Source organism: Fulmarus glacialis, unplaced genomic scaffold, assembly GCF_000690835.1.
Source record: "Fulmarus glacialis isolate BGI_N327 unplaced genomic scaffold, ASM69083v1 scaffold4305, whole genome shotgun sequence".
Classification (NCBI taxonomy): domain Eukaryota; kingdom Metazoa; phylum Chordata; class Aves; order Procellariiformes; family Procellariidae; genus Fulmarus; species Fulmarus glacialis.
Window position 1 is genome coordinate 5,337 of NW_009211002.1, and position 19,217 is coordinate 24,553.

At 37.1% G+C, this 19,217-nt stretch overlaps 1 protein-coding gene across 1 annotated transcript in view; it reads right to left on the minus strand.

The window, feature by feature from the left end:
* Positions 1 to 450: 450 nt before the first annotated feature.
* Positions 451 to 19,217, minus strand: part of LOC104076466 (rho GTPase-activating protein 15) — a gene marked incomplete at its 3' end in the record, with an annotated part of 56,713 nt that continues 37,946 nt past the window's right edge. The window contains exon 6 of the mRNA XM_009577344.1: positions 451 to 528. Coding sequence (XP_009575639.1) covers positions 451 to 528 — 78 coding nt within the window. The remainder of the gene's footprint in view (positions 529 to 19,217) is intronic.

The window sequence follows — 19,217 nt, forward strand, 5'->3', positions numbered from 1 at the left end:
TTCAGCACCTTTTTCTCTTTTGCTGGTTTCCTTTGGATCCCTGTTCTACTTTTGGTTTTGTTTAACTTTCAACATCCAAACAATCTGCTATTTTTCCTTTTAATCTTTTTTTTTCCCTCACTTTGATTCTTAGGTTTCTACATATGCTTTGGTTTTTGCCACCTTATTTCATGTACCCATTTCCTCCTTTTTTCTTTTTTTTTTTCTTGGGTTTTTTGTTTGTTTCTCATCTCCTGTTTAACTACTATTTTCCTCTGCTTACTCTGCTGTTTTTCCTCTCTCCTAGCTGACATTTCCCTCTGTACAATATCTTTCTACCTTCCCTTTCCTCTCTTTTCCAAAACACAGCTCATCATTCTATGCCACTAATGTATAGCAGATTCTGAAATACTGTCATCTGAGACAGTTAAGTACTAAACAAAACATTACCAGGGTGGAGGAATCACTTACCCTGATTGACAACAAATCGTAACTTCTGTATTGTTGCCAGATTGCCGCTAACTCTGTATATTCCATCAACATCTAGACCTGAAAGAGAAACACATATTTCATTTTAGATCATATAAGTATTTTTCTTTGTACGTCTGTCAGGAAGCCAGAAGTGCCCTAACAAGTATGAAGAAGAGCAGTGTCGTGAACGACTGAGAAATAATCCACCTGACAACAACTGAAGTGCCTCCTGCCTGATTAAAACAACAATGAAAAATAAAAGTGGTAGATTAACTTAAGTGAATACAAAACACCTAACTATAATTATCTTGTAATTCTGTCAGCAGAATACGGTTCTGCAAGGGTATTTGAGTGTGACAAGAAAGAAAGAGTGAATTAGCTCTTGTGCTTATAGAGAAGGGCTGTTTGGGATACGCACGGTGCTATGTAAGCCTTGCTTAAATGCGGGGTATTTATATTAATAGTACAAGGGAAACTTCTCAGTCTGGGGCCTGGGTTTTTCAGACGTGAATTTCTGAGGCTGTGACCTTTCTGAAAATAAAGCGGTGAGATGCCCACTCTGAAATCATGACGTGCATGAGACTACACGTTTCTCTACTATATTCTTCATAGCAGATCAGACAAGTTTGAAAATGAAATTAAATATCCCAAATAGCATGTGCCCTGGAGTACATTTCTTCATTAATATAGGCCATTCTTTTCAAGGACAACCTGACAGTCTTGTTTCTCCCTGCATATCTACTTAAGGTTTATCTTCTAGGTGAAACTAGATGTCATACTCCCTTTTGTGACATATTATCTCCTACAGCAAGCTCTGCTGATATGACTGTTTAAAATAGCACTTCCAGCCCCGGTTGCATAGCTGTAGCATTTCAAAGCACATGGGAACTGCTCTCCTTTCCCGGGAGAATTAGCTATTGTGCAACAACGACCAAATCTGCATGCTTAAAAATTGAAAACACTAAACTATACATTGTCATTTCACGTTTAAAACTTGCAAGTACATAAGAAGCTAAGAGAATCTACACAAAACTTGAAGGCTACTCATCACCTGGAACACAAGTTTTAATTAGCTTTTGGCAAGCAATTTCAGAGAAAGCCTTTCTCTTGGAAAACACTAATTGGTCAAAACCAAAAATTTGTGGGAAATATTTCCTGACAATGTATCTATGCGGAATTTTTTTTCTGATTCAGGGTGGGGAAAAAGCAAAAACTGAAACTATAGGAAAGAGCAAAAACAAGTTCAAAAGCCCAGAAGCCCAGTTGTAATAACACTTAAATAGGAAGGAGCTGAGGTTCAAGTCCTTATTTCAAAGATACTTGCATCATGCCTTGGCAGATGAGTGCCATAGCCAGTGCACTCACCTGCTTGGAGGTATTCCTCACCAATCTTGAAACATTTTAAAAGATTTACTTTTCCTTTTGATGCAGAATGAAACCAAATAAAGTCTTTTGTTTGTTTGGATGTTTGTTTTATCTCTCTATAAAATACAGTTCTTATTTTACTGTCTGTCCTGCTAGGAACATCCTGATTTGGTTTACATTAAATAGTCTATTTTAAAAATGAATAATAATTCCGCATTATACACTGGTTATCTGTGTCTTTTATTAGACAATTTTCTACCCTGCACCTGTGGGTGTCCTGCAACATAATACCGAGAGTGATGATTCATTTCAGGAAGATCCCCTTTGGTTACAGGGGAATAAAGAAGTAGTTTATTTAAGAGAAATCAAAAAGGATTTGGTAATCAAGAACACTTGGAAGTTATCCATCTACTGGATATATAACATATGAGCAAATGGAAATTACTAAAATGTTTAAGTAATGCAATTCTACCCTAAATCTGAAGAGTCTCATTCTGTTTTAGTAAGGGAAGAGTGAGAGAGCAAGAGTAATTCCCAGCATAGGAATGTGGGACTCTTGTGGTAAGGGATTAAGAATTGCATCATGTAAATTGAAGTCTAAACCAGAAAGTAAAGAGGAAAAATAAAACAAACAAACAAACAAACAAGCCCCCAAACAGAATGTTAACTTTTGTTTGGATCTAACTCAATTCAGTTCTTAACCTTTTGGGATATATGGAAGTGAAAGCAATACATGTCACTTTGGGTGAAATAGCTATGTCTCACATTAATAGCATCAATTTGGAACCTGCATAAATTATCCAGATCAAGTGAAAATGACAAACTGTGTTGTAAATTGGTGGATATTACATCTTGCAAAATGACCTGGAGTATACAAGTGCATTATTATTGTTATAAATTTACTTTGGTCCAGAAATGAGGTCTGATTAGCATTTCATTTGGACACTATACAATATGGCAGAGAGAAAAAAAAATAAAAAAGAAAAAAATCCAAGAATATCAAGCCAATTATAGTGTTCACGTGCCATCAACTTTCTGCTCCAAGAACTTTGAAAGTTAAGCCAAACCAAACCAATGCAAATTGGTGGATTTGGACATCCTTTTCATGACCACATTATCTTAGCTGGATTGTTAACAACTTATTTTGGAAATCCAATTAGGCGCAAAAGAAAGAGAGAGAAAGAGAGAAATACGTCTTTATAGTTCTAATATCCTGATTCTATGAACAATTTTCAAAGCAAATTCACTTTTAAGAGCACCTCTATCAAGAATAAAAACATCACTGCACTGCTGTCAGTGTTTCTTCACGGCAGGCTGTAAATACTTAGGGAACAAGATGAAACAAAAGCCTTGCAGAGTTTCCTATCTGGTGCTGGCATTTAAGTATAGTGGTAAAGAACGTTTCAGAAAAAATGTTCATTGTAATAAAGTCCAACTGTTGTTCACTATAGGGTGACCTTCTTGTGTTTTGGAGTGCGGTTTATCAAGGAAGAATCACTGGATTTTGCCTTAGAGGAGAACAAGTATTTTATTTGCTCTATATGCCAATCTCCAACTCTGTTTCTGTTTGTTTTAACGAGGAACCTGAGAACAGGATGGACCCACAATTAGAACTGATAGCCAAAAGCATGATAATGACTTCAGTATTTCCACCCTAAATTTTGTAGTGGTATAAGAAATGTAGGAAAAGGACTTACTAAAGAATACATCAGTTTAGCTGCCAAACTATAGGCACATTTTAATTATTTTCATTTTAAAAATTATACAGGTACTCCTGATGAGAAAGTTAAAAGGCAACTGAACTCAGGCTTGGTTGAGGTTCATGAACAATAATGAACGTTATATTCACTCTGCATAACTGCACAGAAGATGTTAGAAGAACACTTATTTAAGAACATTTCTTGCACTCCTGCTTCTAGCCAAAATGGAGATAACCATGAATGCAGGTCAGCGTCAGCTCCAGTAGCAGTTTGAGCTGGAACCAGATATTGCAGAGAAACATTAAAAACACAGGAAAAAATTAGAGCTTAGGTGATATATTTATCCAAACATACGTTTTAAAATATTAGACTTGGATATTCGTTGAGGTAGTCCTGATGCTTTATGAACTGCCTTGAATGAAATGTTCTTATTAATTCTTTTCTGTCTCCCAAATCACATTGCATTCTGCCTAAGTTTAATCTATATTTGACAATATCTGCAAACTGAATATAAAAGGAAATTATCTATATGCAGGGGAAGGGGGGTGGTGGTATACAGAAATTTTTCTCTCTGTTTTTTAACAAGATTTAAAATTTGAAACATACCATTTTAAATGGTACTAGGTAACTTCCTGCATAGAAACCCATGAAACTTTCACAATTAATGTATCCTGAAATAGGTGTGGTCCCCAGGCCTGGTAGGAGTTTTGTAAAAGAAACCATCGTGCTGGATTCAACAACAAAGTGAAGTACAAACTTGAAGAAAGGCATTCTTTAGTTAGTCCTTTCATTTAAAATCAGTTATGTTCAGGGCAAAAATATTGTATTTCAAAGGAGCCTATTATGCCTTCCCATAAACAGAAAGATCATACGTTTTAAAACTAAAGTATCATTATGTAATCAAGCTGTTGTATTATAAACTATTTTGTGGGCTCAGATGCCCAGGGCTATCTTTACAAATATTTAAGAGGTCATTATCAGGGTATGTTCTCCCTAAAACTATAATTCTTTCCTCCTGTTTTCATATGCATCTTACCATAAATATCTGATTTATAAACAATTTTTTTAAAGTTTACTAAGGGCACAAAAGTGAGGCATGAAGTCACTTAAAGCAACAGAAATGCATGAATGTAGTAAATACACCAATGTCAAGATAATGTGTCTGATGAGAAAAACACCACAAAACAATGTGCAACAAAAATAAAGTTTCGCAAAACGATCGATATTTGTATGCCAGTAGAACGAAAATCATGAAGAGTAACAAAGAATGAATCTGACACATTAAAATTCGACATTAAAAGTACTGTATCTGGATAGGGTTACAAAAGGTCCCCAGAGTTTTAGGTGAATGTGGGAGCAAAAGAAAAGTTTTTGTCTGACACCACGGAAATCAGAGATGAAAATGATGAGAACAACGAAACAAATTTGAGTTACACCACAGAGAGAAAAAAACAGAGGCACTACCAGCAAACAAGGGACATATGGATATAAAAATGTGTGGTGCAGAGGTGGTGTGAGCTAGAGATACTTGGACCAGCAAACTTGGTACGCAGCTTGATCAGCTCGAGTTGAAACGAGCGCCAGCTCATTTTGAACGTAAGACTATCTGCACTCAGCATGGTTTTCAGTATTGCTGACATCTCTATCCTGCTTTTTGGTGTGGCGTTGGGTGGGGTTAGGCATGCCCTAAAGCTCCTGAAGCGGGGCCGGAGGCTGAGACCGGGATTTGCTCTGCTCTGCTGGAAAACTTCTCTTTTGATCATCAGAACTACCTACTTCTTGTACTCCTCCCATCAAAAGATCACATTCGTGAGGCTGAAAACAACATCCCAGCTAACATCTGATGTAAAAAGAGGTCCCATCCCTAGTCCAGAGAAGTTACTCATCTATTGTGGAAGTGGGTGCCATACAAATGTCACGTTAGATAGTGCTACCAGACAGACAAGGATAAACCTACCTAGGGGACCAAACAGTGGGTGATATTGGAAGCCAATCTGAAGAACAAAGAGATAATCACCGTCATAAAAAAATCAGTTTTCACTTATCAGTGCTCATGATATACACGTCTCTCATTTGCAAATAAAGTATAGAGAAATACTTGGAAATGACTAAGGTTAGAAAGAGCGGCAGAAGAGTTATTCTGATATTGTAAAAGCAGTTAGAGGGATGCGCTTGGAGACTGGCTAGACTGACCTCAGTCCCAGACAGTCTACTTAAATAATTAATTCAGGACTCTATGAACAAATAATTCATAGCAAAATATAATTAATCCCAACCAGCATGGTTTCACGGAAATCAGGGCCTTGTCTAGCAAACTTGCTGCATTTTTTGAGAGGATTGGATTTTTGACAGGTTGATAAAGGCAATGGTGTTGAAATAGTATGTTTGGCTTTCCACGAGGCTTTTGACTTAGTACCACATGACATTTTGATTAAAGCACTTGCATTTTATGGAATTAACAGGGCATATATTACATGGATTAAAAAGTGCCTCAATGACAGACCTCAAAATGCGGTAATTAATGGGAGATATCAGTTAACAAGGTCGTAACTGGCAGAGCTCTCAAGAATGGAACTCTCAGTCCAGTGCCATCTAATACCTTTATCAGAGATGTGGACAAAGAGAAAAAAAAGCTCTGTTGGCAAAGTAAGCAGATGACACAAAGATCAGGGAGATATTAAATAATGATGAGGACAGGTAAAGTTACAGAAGGTCTGAACCGCCACCTTAAATGGTCACAGTCTGGTAAAATAAGTTTTCATACGGAGAAACACGGGGTACATCCAACACTCTGGATGTAGGTTACAAAGGACTTGAGGGTTATTTTAGATAATTAGCTGAACATGATCTCTCAGTTCAGTGCCATAGCAAAGATGACTGATGTGATTCCTTGAATTATGGAAAGAGGAGTACCAAACAGAAGCAGGGAAAAGATTGCAACTCTTCACATGCTACAAATAGGATCTCCAGTAGAACACTGTACTTGATATCGAAGCAAATAAAACGAAACATAAAATATATGCTTCGCTGCTTCGTATTAAGGAGAGGATGGAGAGATGTTCTCTCCATCGGTACTTTTCACATGTTTTGCAGGAACTGGACCGTAACCAGCACTGCCCAACTGCAGGACCTGTGACAGACAAGCCCGAATTCAAGGTAGCATGAACAAGATTTTCTTTATTCTATGATTAGTAGAAATCCAACACTGCACCAAAATTTAGTAAAGGCAGAGATAGTGGGGGAAAGAAAGGAGAGGAGAAATTGTACTAGTTCTTAACAAGCTAAGAAATTGCTCTATAGGAGGTGTCTGACATGAGGTTTGGTGAATCTCTTTAGGAAATTAGCTAACAAGAAATAATTCTATGTTTGACTGCAATAATATCAAGAAGATGAGGGGCATTCCTACATAAAAAGAGAATCTCATTTTTTCTTGCAGTAATAACTTCAAGATGCAATGAAAGGAGAAAAGCTTGACTAAGATCTTATTGTTTTCAAGACCCTGTAGAAACTGTTTAATGGAAGCAATTACAACACTGAATATGAGCATTACATACTGAGAATAAGTAACAAGTGAATATGATGGATGATATACTTTACTCTGTTTCATATCACTTGATGGTAGAATTTCCACTTAGATATTTATATACAAATAAATAAGGATAGCGACAGTACAAAGCAAGTGCAATTTAAACTAGCACACAGTTCACTGCTATGCAGGGCTGCTGTTTAATGCCTAAATCAAACTTGCTATGCCTTCGTCTTCTTCTCTATTGTGTGGCACTGTCTTTGACATTCAAGAAGTTTATGGTTTAAAAGCCCCAGGAACAACAAGACTTACTCAGAAGGCTCCCTGTAACACGAAACAAAACTAAGCTTTGAAGCTGTTTTTTTTTGAATGAAACCATCGAACATGCAGCGTGTTCACTGTAATTTTGCCGATACCTCCAATATATACTTTTGCCATTCCGATAGTCCCACTTCTTGCAGCTAAACAAAGTGACCTCATTGCTTTCCACTGTATTTTCTTTTAAACATTGGCTGGGATGATTGAGATTCAGGAATGTGGGAAAATGGATTCCCAAGCCACGTCCATCCCCTTTAATTCTGAGCTGTAATTTTTGGCTTGGCTTGAATCACAGTCATCACATTTCAGTCTGAATCTCTCTGTAAAGTGATCTTTCTTAAACATTTCTTTCACTCATCATGGGATCAGAAACAAAGCCATTCTAGTCTTTCAGCAAAACACTTACAAACGTCTTTTTACAGCGACTCACAAGAGCTGAATTTCCTTTAAAAATGTTTGAAAAAGAGGAGGTTTTCATTGCCTGATTGTCCTCTTTGTGAATCTTGTCATCTGTATGCCATGAGCTACAGCTATTTTAATCTGTTTTTGTTTGCAATCCATTTGGTGTCCGCCCAAGAAAATGCAGGTGATTCTAATTAACTTACTGCTGAAGATGTGGAAAAATCTCAATTGTGCTACAGAGAATTATACACTTAAAGCCTTCCCTCTATTATTTATAACGGCTTATTAATGAAAATGATTACATGAATACATTTACCACCTGATTCATCTTTGTTCACTTTTTAAATCAACAAGGTTTATGCTAAAGGGGAAAAAGCCCTACCAAATACAGACCTCAAGTACACACATCAGCTCGCTGGTTTAAACGGAATGGCAGTTTAAAAGGAAATAACATTGTCTTACTTTATGCAACACAGTATAATATCTGAAATTACCAAATGTTTGGAAATAGCCATTCTCTCTCTGTAACACATTAGTATTTAATTTTGTGAATGTTTATTTCTTTTTTGTTTGCTTGTTTGTTTTCTCTTTTAATACTTCCTTCACCGCTCCTATTTGCTCTCATTTGCTGCAGTTACCGCTTCTCACATATGGGTTAGTAGGTCCATTCTAACCAACGCTTAATTTATTTGAAATAAAATAAGATTTCTATGGTTCTCTGTTACTTTATGAAGTGTATTTTTTTTCCTGCTTGACCAGAAGGTCTTTCAGGAGTATTAGGAATCTTCAAAAGCTGAATCATCCCTCACCAGCAGCTCTCTTGGGATATTATCAGCTTCATGTCTCCAGAGATGTGCAGCTTCCAATTCTTACTTGTCTGGCGTTGTGGCCATATGACACTATGGTGACTGACAGAAGGGAATTTCTGGTAGAGAGATTTGGGTCATTTGTAGGAAAATCAGTAGATGTTAAATACTAACACTGAGCATTTTCTACTAGGTACAGCTACCAACAGGCAGTTTACCTCCTTCCATCAGTTACCATCAGTTACCATTTCTATTATTCTGTGCCACGTAATATACGCTGTGATAGTCTAATTTGAATGTGATGACAAAGTGGATAATGCAGTTTATTTTTGGGAAGATGAAAGCCTGAATAAAGGTTATCATTTTAGGAGAAGCTGACGGTGGAAAAACTCATCCACTGTGTGACATGATCAGAACAGCTGGGGATGTAATGTGGAGGGTGGGGGAGAAGAGAGCCAAGGTATTTTGTATGTTCAAGAAATATATACAACATTGCCATTTCTTATATCCCAGCTGTGCCTGTTAACTTCTGGAAACACGTAGAGCTCAGCAATAAAGCATACTTGACTGATATTTACTGCAATGTGCACTATAAGACATTTTCTGTCACACATTACGTTCTGAAAGAGTTAAGTAACATGAAAAATACAGGCTCAAGATTATATCTGTCATGGATGAAAATACTACATTTATGCCTCATTGTAATCCATTCATTGGTTTATGGACCCCGAGCCCTCCAGGGAGTGTCACAACTCCACATGATACTGCTGAGAGCTGTATTTTGCTTTTGGATTTCTGATTTAGCTGAAAGAAGTTTAAAAACACATGTAGCCTGACAACTCCCTATTGGCTATACAACTGAGGAGGGTCAGGAGCATAAACTATTCCAGCAAAAGCCAGCTGTAACTTATGCTCGCTAAACTGGCTGAAGATCTGCCTGTTACAGACAGTAGCATACAAGAAATTTATGCATTTTGCTAAATCCTCCCACTTTGGTTAAACTGTGCTTCATTTGGGGATCCATCATCACCAACATCATGCCTGTGTTTTTTGAGCAACATCAGAACACTAAGGGAAATTGCACTTTGGGGGGTCTAACTCTCCTCTTAGGACTATATAGGACTTTCAGTCAGGTCCACTGACATCAGTAGGAACTGTGGTTAAAAGCTAAGGGACAGATACAATTCTCCAAACATCCCTTCCTCCCAATGCTGATTTTAAAGAGAATTTAGTGCACAGTAGGGACAAATCTTTTCCTGTCTTTCACAATAGTGAGAGATTAAATTAGACCTCAGTAATGTCACCTCCCCATCCTGACTAGTACTGCAGCTTATTGGACTTTTAACAGTTGGAAGTGGAAGAACTGTACATTTGGGCACACATAATCTTCAGCCAAAATGGGTAAGGAGTTTGCATTTTCTGGACTGTAGTGCCTTTGCTTGGCAAAGAGATTTATTTTCTTTTAATGATAGTGACTGGGATAGGAAATTTAGGATGGAATAGGGATATTTAGGATGGAAATTGAAAGTCACAGGACTGCTTCTTCCATCATCCCTTGGCTTTTTAGAGATAGTTGAGGAGTCCAGATTGGCCCAATACTCTTCTCTATAACAGATCGGTTTTTTACTTGGCAGCCTGAAGCTATGCTCTGTTCAAGCTTAGATGTCTTGAGGTTATCTACCTTGTCTTCAGGAACGGGTCCTACCCAACCGTCTGTGGGCACTTCCTACAGCTGTTGTGCATTGCTGGGGAGTGGATGCGAATGCAGCGTTTTAACTGCTATAGTTCAACAACGGTTAAAGAAATATCAGCGAGGCATTTGATAGTACTTGTTTCGTTGCATAAGACGGAAGGCTGGATCTGTTTCTTACTGTTAGAAATTAGACCAGCTCGGTTCTGGATTTCTAACAGAAGGAATGTGCAGAATCTTGCTCTAAAAATGGAGTTTGGGCTCTCGTGCAGTCGGTAACGGTCTTTGCTTATACATATCGTATTGTAGGCATCTATCTTTGTATTTGTTTTTTATCTTGACGTGGGAGAAAACATTTAAAACTCAGATTCTTTAGTCTAAGGCACACTATCAGACACCTTTGGGTGTTACAGTCCATGCCTGTGTGGAGGGCTCTTGGAGGCTCTCTTGGAAGATAAGTATACATATGGCTATCTAACACCAACTTACTGAATTCTTAGCATTGCATATCTGTCTAACATATAAATGTGATAATACAAAGGTGTGTGTGTATATGTGTATGTGTAGATAACTTTTACTTTAATAATTTCTTTCCCAGTGTACGTTGCACACATTTAAAGCCACAATAATGATTAAAATCATGGGATTCCACTGAACGCTCTTACACCTTCTTTTGTGTGATAAACTTCTAGTCTAATAAGTGAACAAAATTTTCTTGGTTTTGCAAAAGTCATATTCAGTGTTATGAAACAGTGACATTAAGCAGTAGTATGTGAAAACATGGAAACATTAATTTTAATATGACACAAACCTATCATGCTTAGATATTTTTCCACTTTTTTTTGCCTTCTTAGCTGCAGGACTCTGCAGTTATATATATTGTTTTCCCTGTCATTCCCACTACATTTACTGTCCCCAAACAGGTTCAGGTAACTTAAAAACTTTTTTTCTGCCTCTATTTAATTTGGGCAAAATCTGAACCATCACCAAAGCAACATTCAGCAAAAAATGTAGTCAAGACATCTACAGAAATCATGAAAATGCTGAACTGGGTTACAAAGAGTGATAAGTACCAAAACTTAAGAGACTAGCGCATACTTCATCACTGTGACAGAAGCAACTCCTTAGTTTTCATTTTAGGGTTTGACATGCCATGGTATACTACATTAAAATAGCACAAAACTTGTGTATGAGTTGCTCAGGAACTCTTGAAAAGAGGTTGTTTAAGTATAGTCTGAAATGGAACAAATTGCTTTCTACTTTGAAACGTGCAATAAAAAAATCACAATGAAATACAAACAATATAACTGAAACATAATTGAGACATGCAAGATATACAGAAAAATACTGACTTCTGATAAGAAAAAAACGAGCTTCTGGCAATAAAATGCACTGGATATATGTTAGCTGAATTTTGGGTGAAGTAAATGCATAAATATCATTTGATATTTTCATGCAAGATAATTATTTTAAAATCTGAAGATACAAGAAGAATTTTGATTTGAATTGTTGTCTTTGTATCTTAATGCTGACTGTGACATGGAATGATGTAAGGAAGGTAGAAATCCAATCTCACCCCTTTTACTAGGGTTCACACAGACTCTCTGGTATTTCTGAAGGCTTGGAAAGGCAAAGTCGGCATACAGTGTTTTCCATATCTAATTTCCTTCTTTGGAAAAAATTCCAGTAATTATTAATGACATTTACTATAGAGACATCCAAGACAGTTGCAAAGTTTCTAACACAAACTCTTACTGTAAGCTGTATTCTTTATGTTTTTAATGCATGACGTATCAGCATACAAAAATGCAACTGAAATAGAGATAATAAAAGAAACCATTGTGAACAATTTCTAGTGTGCAAATTCAGATACTTTTCAAACATCAATATATCATGACTGTTTGCAAAGTATCTAAAAAAACTCGTGTCTTTGCTCAGTGATGGTAGAAGTGCTCCTGGAATAAAAAGCTCCGTCACTGGATCAGTGCTATCTATGACCAGAGAGTAGCCACTGCTGTGAGGATAGTCCTGCAGGTCACAGATCAGGGCATTAAATAGAGCAGTTTGTGAGCTCCCCTGTTTTAGCGGTAAAGTAGGAAAACCTGACTGCCTAAAGAGCACCCTTCCAGCATCTTCCACCTTTCTGTTTGGATTCAAGTCTGGCTTACAGTTTAGCTGGGCTGGAGAACGTGAATGATTTTGTTTTCAGTGGTTAGAGTAGACGCTCGGCGTGTTCAAAGTTAAGTTTGTAGGCTAAGTGAAAGCAGTTTTCATTAGAAGAGGATGTATCTTATCTTTCTACTAAGGTTTATTAAAAATATGTAACACCTGATAATTTAACACCAAATGAGTGCCTGCTAATTTTCCCCCTCTCTCTGTCTCCCTGTCTCACACACACACACATCTACATACAAACAGAGGAATGCTTCTCGACTGCCAAACTATGTGCCAAGATTTTGTTCACTTTAATCTCAATCATATGAGTTAGAGAACCATGAAACAAAGTTTCTACCAAGTATGCTGACAGATTTTTAGTTCTAGTGGCTCCACAGGGCATCACTACAAGCACACTAAGAGACTTTTCTTATTAAAGATTTCTGAGCTGATCCGTTTTCCATTTAAGTCAACATGAGCAGTATCACCATAAAGAACTCAACACTTGCTAACTGATACCATACACTCATCAAAATTATTTCATTTCTAAGTAAACAAAAAGTTGTGGTACCTCCAACACCATTGTGTGGTTACTGCTGGCACAGGAAAGACATTTGGTGGCAGCTACTTTGGTGTGTTATATCACATAACACCATGTCAGTTCAGCACTGACAAATCTAAACATATGGTTTGAAATATTGGGGGAAATTTTTCCTGGGAAGATGGGGGGAAGAGGCATGGAATAGCCTCTTTCTGCCTTTTGAGGACTTTCTTATTTGCTGAGTGAAGACATCCCAGAGAAGACCCATCACCTTACCCTTGGCTTCAAGGGGTCCACGGTGATTTTAAGAGCCTCAGTATTACCTGTAAATGGCCCATAATCTGGGCGACGGAACAAGTTCTTGTTCTTTGTTTTAAATCCTGAGAGAAAATCTGGATATTTACATTTCCGATCCAAATATATAAAGTTTAAGGCCCTGATCCAACAAAGCACTGAAACATTTCCTTAACTGTAAGGAACAACCTTTGACCACAAAATAGATCTATCCAGGTCCTTAAAGAGAAGTCTCCATCTGTTTTGGTGGACAGAGGCTGGTGTCACTAAAGCAGAAATTATAGAAAGAAATAACCTATATCCACTACAAAGTAGAATAAACATCAGAAAGCAGTTTCTAATAGCAATATGTGTTTCCCTCGAGAATTTCAGTTCTTTGAAATGCATCATCTCTGACACCAGAAAAAAAGGAGCATGAAGGAATCATGAAGAGAGAGCTGAATCAGGCTGGCTGGAGCTGCTCAGGTTCCAAGTGATATGGTTCTGTTGTGTTATGAAACAAAATGGCCACATTTTGCTCTCATTTACATATATGTCATTCCTCCCAAACCAGGGAGCATTGTTTGGCTGCGTCAAGACAAAAAGAAGTTGGTTTGCTATATAATTACATCCATGATCTGTGAGGATCCTGATTATAATAAAGCAATCTGCTACGCGAATATACAACTGGAGATCTTTAAAAGACTTGTTAATTCCATGGGGGTTTATCACGCAGTAGCCAATTTAGGGACAATTCAGTTACTAGACTGCTAATAATATCGGTTTCTTAAATTCAGAGGAGTAAAATGAGCTAAAAAATCTTCTCTTAAAGAAGTGAAAACCTTAACATAAAGCCTCTTTTTTAAGCTGCCCTCTTATTTTCCCCTCTGCCTTGCTCCCGAAGCTTTCTGTTGGTACAATTTCTCTCACTTAGGTATCAATCCCATTAGACTGCTATATTACATGGTTAAAACATTGATGTAACACAAGCTGCTACAGCAAATAATTGAAGTAATAAAATACAACTGCAGTTATTTGCTCTGTTGAATTGCAGGCAGAAAAAAGGAGACAGGGTTTTTTAAACTGACCCCATAGTGTTGCATAAAGACAGCAAAACTTTTTTTAATGTGTTTTATTGCTGTAAAACTTTTTTGAAAAAAATATAGCGTAGTTGTAGTAATTTTTTTTTTTTTTTTTCCACAGGAAAAGCAATTAGTCTACATTGTGGAATTATGCCTTCATAATTTTATTTAAAAACCATAACTTTATTTTTAAGCAACAGGGTTGCTGAAACAATCTGAAACTACAACTACCTCTTTTTTTGCCCCTAAAGGAACTTAATGGACTTAACTTTTTTTTTTTTTTTTTTTTTTGTGTGTGAACATCTCCTCTAGGCCAAGACTCATTTTGTCAAGTGTTAGCCCAAAGTGTTCTATTAATGGCTGAACTGTAAAATCTGACTAAATGGGGTTTACAGTGGAAATACTGCCAGCTCCTCGTCTGTGATGGCATGTGTACTGTACTAGGGCATAGTGCCTCACATCCTCAGTTTATTCAGGAGGAAAAGAGAGGATTTTTGTGTCTATCTTTTTATCTTTTTCATGGCTAGGAGGTGGATACCCTCATGTGTGAGCTTCCCTGAATCTGACTCTGACCAGGGGGTATGTCAGGACCTTCATTTTCTCTTTGGCACAGAGTAAGCACCAGAGACAGTCAGTTGGCTTTAAATTTCTCTAGACTTTTTGTTTCAGCGTGTACAAATGTCAACTACTTGATTTACAAAGTACATTAACATTATTTTAATATTGAGAAAATGTTGTTTGATTCTTTTTTATTTCACAGGTTAAGTGGTTTATTTTATTTATTAAGCCTATTGAAAAAGATTTTATGGAAAATTCTGAAGACAAAATGCCCTGTTTCCTTTTACATGTTCACTGATAGATATATTATACAATGCTAGAAAAAGGCAAAAGGCCAAACTCATCTCTGGTGTAATTCCAGTAAAAGCAATAAAATTACACAAGGCATGAATTTGGCCCAGGCATTGTAAATGTTACTCTGGTGCACGCTGAGTGTCTGCTTGTTGTTACTGGCAAGGCTTAAAATACAAATCCCTCTTTTTTTTTCATAGAAATGGATACATTTCTCTGGAACAGATTAATCAATGAAACAGGTATCAGGTAACTATGACAAAGACGGCAACTGGTTCAAATGCCTGCCTTTTTTATGGCTGTTTCTTCTTCTGACTAGCTTAGCATCTCTGCTTTCACATTTTGTAAATATATAGTTATTCTGTCTTTTGTGCATTGTCATTGCAAGGCTTTTTTGCCCTTTTTTTTTTTTTCCCCCTGCTGTTTTCTCCTTTTCTCTAATTTGTCTTGTATGCCCTTCTGTGATGTTTCCTGTTGACACTTCTTGATATTTTTTCTAACTCAGAATGCGGCTTTCTAGCAGACACAGAGGCCCCAGAGTGAATACCCTTCAGAGCCAATTCTGACTTGGACCTTGCACAACGCTATTAACTGGCTCTTACTCTAAGAAAGGTGGCTATAGCGGGATTGCCTGAGCCTGAAGACAGAAATGGTTGAGGAAAGCTTGCCAATATGTTTGCACTAAATTCAACCACTCTTAATTTCTACTCAAAAGAAGAATTAAAAAAAAAAAAAAAAAAAAAAAGCCCAAAACATTTTAAATCACAAACTCGCAAGGGCTTTTCTGAGAACTTTGTTGTTTTATATTGCATTCATCTGTACATTTAAGTTTATGTTTGTTGGCCACTTTAAAGTAAACATAGTTCAATGCCCTCAGAAACAGTTTTCTTCAGCCTACTAGAATTCCCTGGAAAAAGGCTTTATCTGCTGAACTGCTGGATATTTTTGTGTATGTGTAATTTTTTTTCCTATCAGTTTGTTTTGTTTCCTTCTTTTTTTTTTTTTTTTTTTTTTTTTTTTTTTTTTTTAAGTTCAGTGCATATAAAAGTTGGGAGCAGAAGCCTCCTTGGAACAAGATAGAATCATAAAAGACTTCAGGAATCTCATCACAAGCTAAACAGTACAAATTGCACATTCTTCATGGAAGTATTAGCTTTTAGTGCGTGCCTGGATCCAAGCATAATAGATTATCCCAAAGTGGGAAAGAATGAACAGTACAATTAGCAGAACTGGGAGCTCAGATCATTTGGTGGAGCAATATGATCTCTGTACTTTCAGGGTACTGAATTCTAAAGCCACTGGAAACAGTATGTAAAATTATATCAGAGTAAGCAAGGAAGCATGTGTAGGCCTGGGAGAAGGAAAAAAAAAGTTTGGAAAATACCTTTCCAAAGGAGAATAAGTACTGAAAATCAGTGAATGAGCTTGTGGGAAACAAACTGCTATTCATGAAGAGTTTCTTGCTCTGAGGATAGAAATATGCTAAAAGATATGATAGACAGAACACACAAGATAGATTTCAGTGGTAATTCTGGGGCCAAGTGTTGTTGGAGAATAATCTTGCACTCAGACAGAAATATAAAACTGCCCTGTGCACAGGATAGGTCGGTCTCCTGAGGTTTCCCTTCTTCTCAAGGAAACCTTGCCAGAACAAATCCTTTATGCCACCGGCTGATGGGTTTGGTCTAATCATGCTGGGAAGTAGCCCAGGAACACTGTACATTTAATGGAAGCTCAAAGATGGTGGTGAGCATACTCTGGCAAAACTACCCTGTACTTTCCAACTGCCTTCTTCAGGTCCTCAGGAATGGGACTGAAGCATTTTTGAGAACCAAATACATAAAAAATATTGCTTAAGCTAAATACACCCTGGAGGAGCAAGTCGCTGAACAAAAGTCTAATAATACGGAGGATTACAATATATATAGGGATATAAGCTGCTGGAGATTGTATATAGTGGCTATTAATACACATCTTGGCTGCCCAGGCCTCATGTCTTCTGCCATCTTCACTGTGCTCCTATAAGCTGCTAACTACACCGTACCAAAGTTAGTGATCTCAGCATGGGAGTCATCAGCTTTAGGAGGTGTTTGGGATTTTTTTTTTTCCAATTTTTCTGCAGTGTTTTCTTCCATTAGAAAATAAGATAGCATTAAACTGTTTTAAAAACTCATTTTTTCCTAGCTGTATATATATATTCACAATACTTTATATTTTTAAAACTCATTTCCTCTTTGCTTAACTCCTTAAGATAAGTGAACTCTCCTGTATGTAAACTTCCTACCAGAATACTGACTACCTTTTAAGCAGTATATGATTTAGAAGGTAATGAAATATCACTTTCTTTTTCTTTTTTTTTATAAATAGGTTTTAAAGTGCTTTTAGCTGCACTTTAGCTTTTAGATTAAGAGATAAAACTGATGAAAGGGACACAACCTTCTGTCACAGGGCAGCATGGCATTTGGGAGGTGAGGTAGTTTAAAATACCATTTTTATCTTCATTTCTCTTCATCGGGATGACTGTATTTCTTTACTACATCCCATAAGGTACTTTATCTTTGCCCATAAAGACATTTTCTTCCTTAAACACTGAATATTCTGCTGTATGAGACTTTGTGTGTGTGCATTTCTGCAATGATATTGTGCGTAACCGAATCACAGCTATGGACGTGAAAGCTAGACTGAGTCTTGATTTTAGGTGCTTTGGGGTGTCAAACTTTGGACACCTTTAAGAACGCTGATTTTCAGAGACTAAGCGCTTAAAATTTCTCTCAAAACTGTGTCTTCTTAAAATTACACACCCAGGCTAATGGTCACTTCTGAAGTCTCCCTAGCATACCCGCTCCGACCCCAGCAGATCAGCCCCCCGAACCAAGAGTCCTACGCTCAGGGATTTTTTGTCGCTGCGCTTATTAAACATGATTTGTTCACTGGGGCTCAGAGCAACGAAACCCAGTAAATAATACATTGAACAAACAGAGGAGATAACAAAAGGAAATAGTTAAGGTACTATAATAATTTTAGCCATTCTTTTTTCAGGTCACTATAATCTGCCCAAAGATAACTAATTGTTCAAAGTAAACATTCCACTCCGACCACAAAAGGAATCCATTACACAAACATATAATTCACAGTCATTTTTAGTGGGTTGTAAACAGTTTGGAATGAGCATAAAATGGGACAAAAATCAAAGTGAGCATTTAGAAATGAAAAAGTGTTTGCTACAAAAGGTCAGTCCCTTTACTTGGCAAACTATGTAGAAAAGCCTGGGAAAATGTTGAACACACAAGCAGTAAGGGAATTTTAAAGCCAACAACCTCCCTGTTTCTTTAAACAGACATCGGAACCTATAACTGGATCCTGTCAAACAAACGACAGCAAAAAAACATAACAGCTGCTAAGAAGTAAAGTTGAAAGATAAAGTTTTCTAAGCTAAGAACCTTCTCAGAAGTGGACTAAAGGTCTTTCTTAAATCTTTAAGCAAGGTTATGGATCCCAGGGTGGCTTTTAGGCATTGAATCAAATATGTAATTTTGTGTATCATTCCTGTCAGAGCATCCTGTGCTCCAAGAAAAGCAACAGAAAACAATGTCTGCAATGTCCAGTTCAGAATGGAAACGGTACCTGTAATCATCAGCTTTGCTGCCTGCAGTGTCATTTTTCAAGTCATTTAGGCTGATTTGAGAACACTCACTTGGATTTGGGAATGGAGCGAAAAAATGAAGGACGTTTCAAAAGAGAGATGAAAGTTAAAATATATTTCCCTGGAGCATTAGTACCGTATTTCTTTACAAAACCTAAACTACACTGGATACCCTCGACAGGTTTAGGATACTGACTGCTCGGGGTGTTCATTTACTCTGTCATTAGACACAGAGACAAATGATCATCCCTTGAAAAGAGTTTAGTATCAGACTGTTTTCACACGATAAAACTTTACTATGAGAAGTACTAGATGGCATTTTGTTTAGGTATAATGCAGACTGATATTTTTATTTTTTTAATGCGTTCTACTCATGCCTTTCACATATTTAAAAAAAAAATGCAAAAAACCAGCCAGC